The following is a 12,125-nucleotide window of genomic DNA, read 5'->3' on the forward strand; positions in this document are numbered from 1 at the left end:
GCAGTCTACTATGTCGCGGTCGGGGTTTTTTTCAAAAATTTTAATTTTGTTACAAACATAGTGTGGCTTATAGGTAATTAATAATCCAAAATATTGCTATAAATAGCTCCAAATCGCCTATATACACTCCTGCAGACCTTTTTGTCGGTTTTGCACCGCCAATACTCTTGAGATGAAGTGGCCCTAAGATGCCTCCCTGAGAGATACGGCACGCTCCTGGCTAATACAACCACTTACAGAGTATACAACTATACATACAGTAGGGTGGAGCGAAAAAACACTTTTCTGGAATTAGCAAACCTAATATGTAGTTATCAATCAATGCCCGTTAGTCTATAAAGCCTTTGTGCAAATTTTCGGATTTTTCAATCAACATCAACATCAACAACATAAATTTTTTTTTCGGCAGCATTATGTACAGTATACATAATTGATACATATTATTACAAGAACCTACCAAAAATTGCGAAAATAGCGTTAAAAATCGCCAATTTTCAGTATTTTAGAGGCTATTTTGGCGAATGTACTGAAACTAGACAAACTTTGGCGATTCTTGACGCTACTTTTGCAACTTTTTGTAGTTTCTCATAATGATATGTATCAATAACATATACTAAACATAATACTGCCGAATTTTTTTTTTTTATCTGAAAGTTGAATTTTTAGGTTTGTATGAGATTTTCAAAATTTCAACCCTAATGCGGAGCAGAAGATGTTGATTTAAAAAGCCAAAAATTTGCACAAAGATTTCATAGACTAAGGGGCATTGATTGATAACTATTAGGTTTGCTAATTCCAGAAAAGTGTTTTTTCGCTCCACCCCAGTATACAGGCTTAGGTGAACCAGTAAATATTTTTAAACTAGAAAAAGGAATAAAAGTACAGTCACAAGCTTTATTTGACCCATTTCCGTTAAATGTTGTTAGAATATTTTAATGCAATAAGGTCGAAATAGTCGAAACTTTAGTGCAATAATGTTGAAAGTCAAGTTGAGACATAAAATGTCATATCTAAAAGAACCTTGAAATGATAACCTCTTTGCAAAAAGCTATCAGCTGTGTGTATATATCATCGCCTAGCAACCATAGTACTAGTTTTGCTTAGTTTGGGGTTGGTTTGGGCACACCTCGGACACTGGCGATCTAATATATAAAAGAGGCGCGTTCCTAGCACACAGTCTAAGCTCGTGTAGGTGAACGCGTACTATGCTTGTATGAGTGAAATATGACAGGTCGACTGTGCGAGTTTTTGACAGGCGGTAACTGTGAGGTAACCGAGAGGGGGTGGGTGGCATTTTCAGCGGAGAGCGGGAGTGGCCATACTGTACGATAGTACTCTTTATTATACTGTGGTTTGAGGCTAGGTTGATCTGTGTAAGATGTCCCCCGATATTTATTTATTTATTTATCACTACGGTTTTCGTCATAATTATATCGTATACATAATTACACGTTTCAGGGGTAGGCTTTTTTGTATGGGCTTTATCTGTCCCGTATAATATGGTCCTTGGTTCTTGTAATAAAAAAATAAGCTTGCGTATATTCCGACACGTAATACTGGTGAAACGTAACACATATCTCGTGGCTTGTTTCCGCTGCTTTTGGAATATATGACATGACCCATTGACAGCCAGGGTGATATTTTTGAAGCAGCCATCTATCGCTATTGATGCTTGTAACGTATGGCTTCTGGTTTGGTATTAACTGTTTTTCCCCTCACTAGCTCGGAAACACGTGTTTTGTCCTTTAATACTAGCGGGTAAAAACGCATTTTATCCACTAGTGGGTAAAGTAATTTGACCTTGAATAAAGTCAAATTAACTGCTTTAAAATTGATAAAAGTAGGTGAATCTAGTAATAAAGAAAGATTTACCACCTGTGGAACTACTGGAAGCAGTGATAAACGCATTTTTTGCGTTATAGTTTCCTCGCTATAGTGAAGGGAAAAGTTTTGTGTTACACTCGGGTGCAAAATGTATTTTACTTCTCGTGTGTTAAAAAACTCGCAAGTTCAGGATTCTATTCTCGAACCACTCGCTTCGCTCGTGGTTCAATTATAGAATCCTTTCACTTGCTCGTTTTTCAATTCCACACTCGGCGTTAAAATACAACTTTGCCCCCTTGTATAACAAATAACTATTACAACACGGCTCATAAAAAAAAAACACGTTAAAAATACATATGAAACTAACGCAAATAAAACTACACTATGAACTAATAAATTAAACTATAGCTAAACTAAATCTACCTTTAAAATAAAACCCTATAATTAAAAAATAGAACCTAAGCCAGAGCCGGCCGGTAGGGTGCCCAGAAGGCTGGCGGCATTGCCGCGCTGAACAGCAATGCCGATGCGCTGGGCAAGATATGCTCCAGGTGTTTGGCCAGCTCTGTGAAAATGCCGTGCCCCTGACCCCACGGCCCAAGCGTCTAAAATGAAGTCAATGCTTAGTAAATATCAAATCTTTGGGATTGAAAAGTATTTGGGCTAAGTTGGCAGTTAGCAGTGATTTTGATTTTTGATAGCACATCAGTACTTGCATGGTAGTACCTACATATATAAAAATAAAAATAAAATGAAATTCATTTATTTCAAGCTTCCAGCCGGGCGATTGTGCTGCCAATTTTATATCACTTAGGCCCACTTGCACCAACCACTTGACTCAGGGTTAGTGGGCTGTCAACTGTCAAATTCCATATAAAATGGTGGGTTAACCCTCGGGTAAGGCATGTCACTGTCATTCATATATGAGAGAGAGAAAACAACATATCACCTTCTCGCTCTCACGTATGGACTAATAGCGTGGCGCCATCTGTCATAACCTTTGAGTGTGCCTCCTCATTATTTTTAACGTCACATTATGTCTGATGGTGACTGTACCTAAATTTGTACAATAATACCTACATTGTGCGATGTTGGGCGGAAGAACTTTAATTTTTAATTTACACGTTTACCTCCCAAAAGTGACCGTATGATAAAGAAATATTTATTTTGAAAGTTACGTTTGTCTAATACAAATATGTGCCAAATTTCAAGTTAATCGGTTCAGTAGTTGCGAAGAGTACAGACGCACGAGTGATCCTATAAGGGTTCCGTTTTTCTATTTTGAGGTACGGAACTCTAAAAATATGCGAAAAGACAAAAACCGGCCAAGAGCGTGTCGGGCCACGCTCAGTGTAGGGTTCCGTAGTTTTCCGTATTTTTCTCAAAAACTACTGAACCTATCAAGTTCAAAACAATTTTCCTAGAAAGTCTTTATAAAGTTCTACGTTTGTAATTTTTTTCATATTTTTTAAACATATGGTTCAAAAGTTAGAGGGGGGGGGACGCACTTTTTTTTCCTTTAGGAGCGATTATTTCCAAAAATATTAATATTATCAAAAAATGGTCTTAGTAAACCCATATTCATTTTTAAATACCTATCCAAAAATATATCACACGTTGGGGTTGGAACGAAAAAAAATATCAGCCCCCACTTTACATGTAGGGGGGGTACCCTAATAAAACATTTTTTTCCATTTTTTATTTTTGCACTTTGTCGGCGTAATTGATATACATATTGGTACCAAATTTCAGCTTTCTAGTGCTAACGGTTACTGAGATTATCCGCGGACGGACGGACGGACAGACAGACATGGCGAAACTATAAGGGTTCCTAGTTGACTACGGAACCCTAAAAAAAGATTATTACGGTATTAGAAATTTCATAACTCCATAGGGAGGACGATTTTTCTATTACGCCCGCTCCGCCTGGGTGCAATATAGTACATGTGCCTGTGTGCATGATGTGTAAATTTACCTACTATGTATATTGTTTCCGATAATAGCTTCAAATTAGTACATTACGATACAAGTGCGTAAAAAAGGAAGTTCGAAACGAGTGGCGATAAATTAAAACACGGCCGAAGGGAGTGTTTTAAATCGACACGAGTTACGAATTCCCTTTTCGCACGTGTGTCGAACGACGTTTTTCAGTACAGATCGACCTCCGAAGTTTCGACCTGGCATATAATGAACCACTTATCGCACTAGTGCGTAAAAAAAACACCATCTGTACTGAAATAGTACATTTCGTTATAAGTGCGAGAAGAATGACATTCTCGCACGTGTGACGAACGACGTTTTTTAATACAGTTGCGAAAAAACACTACTACTTACAACGAAATAAAACAATCCGAACTATCAATTTTCCCATGGACATTGACGGATTATTTGACAATTCAAAGGCGTATTTTTGAAGCTTTTAAACTTGCGTGCATATTTTCGAGTTTGCTATTCATCTAACATAATTTATTTCATTGGGTGCCATAAAAACATAAACATTTACGATTTGGGACGATTGTTTAATGTACAACTACATTTTAATTTAATCGATCCATTTATGCCCCGACGTATTGCAAATAACGTAAAATAATTATGACAAATCGCGTAACATATTGAGGTTTTTTGAACGTGCATTAAGTTAAAACATGGTAGACGCCTCTACTTTGATAGTAGAAGACGCGTTTCGTTCCAATCATGTTCTGTTTACACGACTCATTATGACCGATTTTTCAAAGTATAAACCATTTTATAAATTATGTTTAGTATGACTAAAAGTAAACAATTACATATGAAATATTAACGTTTTAAATATTAATCACTTAATAGTATGTTTATAGTTTTATTCTGTCTTAGTAAACTAGACTAATATGAAAACAGTTCGGTAAGTAGTCGTAAAATGGAACGTATATACTTTTTACGCACTAGTTCGTAAAATACAACTTCTCGCACGCTAAACAGCCAAAAAACGGGCACTTTTTGAGCAACTGTATTAAAAAATCAATTTCAATACCAATGGTGCATTTTTCGCACTAGTGCGAGAAGTGGTTTATTTTTTGTCAAGTCGAACTTTCGGAGGGTCATCTTCATTTTCAATCACACCCGCTCCGCCTGGGTGCAACAGCACATGCACTATGCGAGTGTGATGAAATAGTTATTTGTTATACAAGGGGGCAAAGTTGTATTTTAACGCCGAGTGTGGAATTGAAAAACGAGCAAGTGAAAGGATTCTATAGTTGAACCACGAGCGAAGCGAGTGGTTCGAGAATAGAATCCTGAACTTGCGAGTTTTTTAATACACGAGAAGTAAAATACATTTGCACCCGAGTGTAACACAAAACTTTTCCCCTCACTATAGCGAGGAAACTACAATGCAAAAAATGCGTTTATCACTGCTTCCAGTAGTTCCAAAGCTGGTAAATCATCTTTATTACTAGATTCACCTACTTTTATCAATTTTAAAGCAATTAATTTGACTTTATTCAAGGTCAAATTACTTTACCCACTAGTGGATAAAATGCGTTTTTACCCGCTGGTATTAAAGGGCAAAACACGTGTTTCCGAGCTAGTGAGGGGAAAATGTAATATGTGGTGCGGACCGTCATGAAAACATTCTGCCTCTAAAATCATAAAGAGACACATTTTCATGATCACAAAAGCGATGTGTACTGTTATTGTAAAATTCGCAAATTCAGAGTCATCGGTCACTCTATGCAAGATTTATTAGACACTCAGGCCCGTAGCCGAATGGCATTTCTGCGATGCGAAACGCCACCTATACGCCGCAGAAATAATGCAGTCTGTCTCTGTCGCGCCAATACGCAAGAGTGATAGAGATAGATAGCTATGAAAGAGATGTCATCGTGAGCGTTTGTGCATTCGGCTACGCACACAGATATTGTTCACTACATTAAATAAATAAATAAAATAAATAAATATTTATAGGACATTCTTACACAGATTGACTGAGGCCCACGGTAAGCTCAAGAAGGCTTGTGTTGTGGGTGCTCAGACAACGATATATGTAATATATAAATACTTATATACATAGAAAACATCCATGACTCAGGAACAAATATCTGTGCTCATCACACAAATAAATGCCCTTACCGGGATTCGAACCCGGGACCGCGGCGCCGCAGGCAGGGTCACTACCGACTGCGCCAGACCGGTCGTCAAAACAACATTGTTGCGATACATTTCCTAGTATAAACCGATACCAAGATACTAGGCTAGTATTCCATATCGCGAGTTCCACAAAAACTATGTAGAATATCCTAAAACACGGGAATACTAACTGCTGTGTTGTGCATGCATTTTCAATTCTCATACAATTATTCAGCCTCCTGTCACGTGAATTCGAATCTATTCTATTATTTATAGACGATCTGCATTTATATTGTACTGAGTACCCATTGACAAAAAATATTTGTTGAATAAAAACATTGTATGTTGTTATTATTCTGAATCAGATAGCAGTAAAAACTAATAGATTTATAATCGTATTTTCAATGTATTTTGATATATTAAGAGGTAAAAACTTGCGGAAGTTTGTTGTTGCCATCTTTACTGGCATCATCCAGGCTTGGCGTCCTAATTATTTTTAGAAAACCTACTATTATATAAATATATATATATAAAATAAAATAGCCTTTTATTTCTTGCCTGTGTGGTGACGGGTTAAGAATTTCACCACCCCCTTTCTTCCCGTGGGTGTCGTAGAAGGCGACTATGGGATATGGGTTAAATTGTGGCGTAGGCGAGAGGCTGGCAACCTGTCACTGCAATGTCACAGTTTCGTTTTCTTTCAACCCCTTATTTGCCAAGAGTGGCACTGAAGCTTTATTGGTTTCATGTGTTCTATCTACCCCTTTATGGGATACAGGCGTGATTGTATGTTGTATGTTGTTGTTATTTCTTGCTTTAAAAAAATTAACAATTTATATAGTTTAATATGTTGCAAAAACCCCGTCTTCGCAGGTGAAGGCCTCCTCCAGATTTTTCCATTCGTCTCTATCTTTGGCTATTTTGCAACCAATTTTGACCGGCTATACTTTTTATTTCGTCTTCCCATCTAGTAACAGATTTACCTCTACCCCGTTTTCCTAGTGGCTAGTGGCCCTTTCCATGACGTCACATTTTTAGTCCAGCGCTGGTCCGGTATTCGTGAAACGTGTCCCGCCCACTTCCACGTTATTTGTTTGGCGTGTCTGAGTGCGTCCTTGGCCTTTGTAAAGTTTCTTATCTTGATATGCCTTATTTTTTGGATTTTTTTGATGCCGTCTATACTTTGTTCCATTCCCCTACTAAAACGTATAATATTCCTTCAGTTCGTTTTCCTTTGAACAAAACTACTATAAGCCGAGATCATACGCGCGTAACACAATACCATTTCGGGAAGCTATAAAGTCTATATTATTGCCGATTTATGCTAATACCAAGTGTTGGAAGAGAAATATCATATTTACTTTGTGACATGAAAACGCGACATTTTGCCCTCGATACATACATATGGCGTTATTCATAAAAAATATAACATTATAAAACTCAATTGTGTCGTATCTGTTATATCGTATTTCTTATTTTTTGTCACCGAACACGATAATTTAAAGTATGTGAGGAAGACTTGTGAGCAAATTTTAGATTGGAATATTAGTTTATTATGTATTTAATATCCCTACGCACATTAGTTATAAACAAATAAATGAATGAAATAACAATATTTACACGTGCTTTAATCATAAATACGTGGTTAAATTAAAATCTTTCGGGTTTTTCATGACCACGATGTATAGTATAATCATAAAAAGTATGTCATGTCGCCACATTGTCAAATCAAATACTTTATTGCTTACCTCTACAAAGGCGTTCGCTCCAAGGATCAAGAATATTCCAGTTGGCTCTCATCTTAAATCTTTCTAATATCGCAGCATTCTTGTCTTGACTATATATTTTTGCCTATCCAGGCTTTGAATTTACAAGTATAAGTTCCGAAAATTGGAATGTGTTCTTTATAAATCACAATGGGCAGGACGAGGATAATAAGTTTTCCTTAAAAACTAGACATACCATGCCATCGCCGACTTTTCAGTAGACATACACAGAATACACAGATATACAATTTAATCATGTACGCCGCGGTACAAATCCCTCTTATAAGTATGTGTGTATTTATTTGTGTGATGAGCACAAGATGTTTTGTTCGTGAGTCATGGATGTTTTCTATGTATATAAGTATTTGTATATTATATACATCGTTGTCTGAGTACATACCTGCAACACAAGCCTTCTTGAGCTTACCGTGGAACTCAGTCAATCTGTGTAAGAATGTCTCATACTTAATAGGTATTTATTTATTTATATTGTGTTGTTACTATATTATCTCAAACGGCTTGAGCACCTTGAGCAGAGTTTCAGATTTTTATCCCGCCTTGCTTAGCGAATATGGCCATATTTAAATCAATTCACACACAATCTTCGTCAATTATATACTTTAACCTTCCTAAAGATTTATTCTGGTGATACCAGATAAAGGTGAAAACCGCATGATTATCCCTTAAGTAGTTTTTGAGTTTATCGCAAACGTAGATACAAACAGATAGAGTCGCCGAGTTTTTTTTACAAGATATAGTGAAAATAACTAAGTAGAATATGCCACTAAAGAACATTTCCTATACTTTACTCTTATTTAGATTAAAGTAAAAATCCCACCTGAGACATAAATTGAAATTTGTCTCCGGATAAAGTACTAGCCGTGAGCTGTAAAATCTAGTTAGGTGCTCTAGGGGCACTCCGAGAGGCGATGGGGTGAATTAAACTAGAATATAAGACTTGAGGAAGGTTAGAATTGGACGTAATGGGGTGAGAACATAAAAGTGATGTTGGTAAAAGAAAAATAAGAAAATTAACTGTGTTAATTTTACCATATACTTACTACAGCTTTTAAATTTAGAACATTATTTTACAAGAAAGAATCAATCAGTCATTTGTTTCGTTTCAAATGACTGGTTGATTCGGCTCCCTCTAACTTAAAGTGTCGGGCAACGCACGCGGTCTTAATCCGGGCGCCGAAGGCGCCCTCTAACTTAGTGTCGGGCAAAGCCCGACACACGCGGTCCTAAGCCGGGCGCCTTCGATGACGACCGGTCTGGCTCAGTCAGTAGTGATCCTGCCTGTTAAGCCGCGGTCCTGGGTTCGAATCCCGGTAAGGGCATTTATTTGTGTGATGAGCACAAATATTTGTTCCTGAGTCATGGATGTTTTCTATGTATATACGTATTTATTTATCTATTTAAGTACGTATGTATATCGTCGCTTAGCACCCATAGTACAAGCTTTGCTTAGTTTGGGGATAAGTCGATCTGTAAGGTGTCCCCAATATTTATTTATTTATTATATATACATATTGTAGAACAGTAGTTCTCAAAAAGTTTGTACATAGCCACGTCAAAAAAAATTAATTGATCCTATTTTGTTACCAACATTTAGTAATAATATAATAATATAATAATATCATAACATTTAGTAATATAAGTCGACTTTCGTAAGATATATAATTATTATAATTAAGAAAATATAGATACTAGAGAACCTTAATGACCAAATAAAACTTATTGAAATCTCAATTCATGGAATAAGTCTTGGTAACAAAAAAGGAATAAAAAAAACAAATTTAACTTTTTCCTTAATTTTTGTACAAACTTTTCGAGAACTGCTGAGAAAACTTATTATATGGATGTAGATAATTAGTACATTACTATAGAGTACATAGGCCGGAACAAAAGGGGTTGCCGGCCGATGGCATATATTTTAGGGCTTTATTACACTTGAGATTTGAAAGCGAAGCAGACGCGCAGCGACTTCGCCGCGAGTGCGCAGCGTGTTCAACAGTGTTTAAATCTTCCGACGGTGCCATTATTGTTGCTTGTCCATCCCTACATTAACCATCTGCTACATTAAAAGTAAATATTTTCTCTCCATACACCCATAAACCCATAAACACTACAGTCACACTTCAACACAGCGCGCAAGCGCGGCCCCGACTGTCCAACCCAATATTTCCCAGTTTCGAATGTACTCGCTGCCTGCGAGGGTAGTTTTTCGACACACCGCGCGGCGTGAAGTGCGCAAGAAGAGTTATTACTGCCTTAATAAACTACTACAAATATCCACTTAAACTAAGCACTTATACACAAAATAAACGAAAGAAAAACGTGAGCGTATCAATTATGGGCAAGTAGCGGGGTTTTCTTGTAAATCTTATATTATTTATTTTTATTTAGGTAGTCAGATTTGTTATAAGATTACCTATTGTTGTTAAGAGGAAAATGCAGAGATGCGTAAGGGCGTGGGTGCCGGGGGTGGATGCTATTGAGAAAAAGGGCCGTTTAGGGCTGATTTACACGGCTTACGAGATCTCACGAGTTTCATTACAATACGCTCGATATACGAAATTGGATGTAAATTCAACTTCAGCAATGTAATTTCTAAAAACTTCTCATAAGACATTTTTAATAGTACTTTACTATACAAGTGCCAAAACAAGGAAGTTCGAAACGAGTGGTTCGAAACGAAATTAAAACATGACTTATCACCGCACCTCCCGCCAAAGAAACAAAGTTCATCCTCACTTTCGGGACACGTGGCAATGGCAAACCAAGAACAAAAGGGCCTCTCGCTCAGTTTTTGCCCAGAACCAGAACATGCAAGTTGTGGAACAAGCTAGCTTCCCCTTGCGCGTGATATGGGGTTCTTCAAGAAGCAGGTATTTTTAGGGTTCTCAAAGGTCGGCAACGCATAGGTGGCTCCCCTGATGTTGCTTATGTCTATGGGCGGCGATGACTGCTTACCATCAGGCGGCTCTGCTCATTTGCTGCCTATTTCATAAAAAAAAGAAGGTAAAAACCTTTCATTTTGAGATATTTCGTAAGCTTTTGTGAACATTTGAACATCAACAATTAATGATGGAGATCTTTTGTTGAAAAGTGATTTTTGTTTAAAAACTTTTTTCTTGTTATGATTTGTCAATATCTAGATAGGAGACACAACTTGGTTTTATTTTATGTGATTCCAATTTTACCCGTAATAATTTGTTCTAATTTTATTAGAATTTTTTTTTTCAAAATGGACCACCTCTGTTACCTAAGCTTTACTGTTGTTTTCACTAATATTGATACAGACAATCAAAGAAAGGAAATACTTATTTCGTTTTTTGCAGTCTTGTTTCGAGAGATTGCTTAGTTCTCATTCTAACTGTAACAGGTTGACCCAGCCCATCTTGGCTTTAGATGTAATTTGAACAAATATTATGACTTTGTAAAAATACTAGGAAAACCCGGCCTCAAAGAGCACATCGCAAAGGCGGGCAGATCAGGGGTTGAGCGATGGGAAGTCTTCGACACTTTCCTTCCTTCCGAGAGGTATTTATCACTAACTGGCTAAAGGAATAATCTTCGAGACACTTACCTTCTTTCCAAGAAATATTTACAGGCTGAAATATATTTCGACTTCAAAAGTTGTTTTGGCAAATGCAGGATGCATGCAATGAAAAACATTTTGTAGTTTACAATGAAGTTTGTGCTTTTTAAGTTTTCCGAATTCGAAAGATACCTGGGCGATTCTCAGAGATGAGATGACGCTCGGTGCCTGATTTCGGTGCTGATTTTTATTTTCTACTTTTTTGATAAGTCAGTCTATTTACTAAAATCTAGCCTAAATATAAAAAAATATTGGTGGTGGAGGCCTCCATTAGAACCTTATATGTAGTTTGTAAGAAATCTGACATTTTAAAATCACCGAAATTATGTATGAGCATTGTAATCAATTGGCACCACCGAATTCAATTTTTTACACATTATTCCACATTTTCATCTTTATGTATAACTTATTATTCAATTTATTGATATTTTTCATTTTAATTCGATGACAGGTGATATACTAATTTTGACATGTTAATAGACTAGTCATTATCGAGTAGTGATTTTGTACCCATAGTATGGCTTAATTTGCTTACAAACATAGTTTTATGTTTTTACAAAGTATATCCTACTATTTAAGTATTAAATGTTAGAAAATAATGCACAATAAACTAGTTTACAACGTGGCAATAGAAGTCGGTGGTCACTTTTTTTGATATCCACGGAAATCAACTCCACTGATATCAAATTTTATCGCTTTTTTGGAGATAACTGCAATAGCATGCATGATACAGAGGAGATGTCATAATGACGTAATAACATACGTTCAAGGATTTATTAGTACCTTACATAACGACAAATGCACTAAAACTGTGGGAGTATATTGAA

The 12,125-nt window shown here is 36.6% G+C and overlaps 1 protein-coding gene across 1 annotated transcript in view; it reads right to left on the reverse strand.

Moving 5' to 3' along the window:
* Positions 1-2,282: 2,282 nt before the first annotated feature.
* LOC125234192 overlaps positions 2,283-12,125 on the reverse strand; it is a 35,448-nt gene continuing 25,605 nt past the window's right edge. The window contains exon 2 of the mRNA XM_048140400.1: positions 2,283-2,429. Within this exon, the coding sequence (XP_047996357.1) occupies positions 2,283-2,429 (147 nt within the window). The remainder of the gene's footprint in view (positions 2,430-12,125) is intronic.

This window comes from Leguminivora glycinivorella, chromosome 15 (assembly GCF_023078275.1).
Source record: "Leguminivora glycinivorella isolate SPB_JAAS2020 chromosome 15, LegGlyc_1.1, whole genome shotgun sequence".
Lineage (NCBI taxonomy): Eukaryota > Metazoa > Arthropoda > Insecta > Lepidoptera > Tortricidae > Leguminivora > Leguminivora glycinivorella.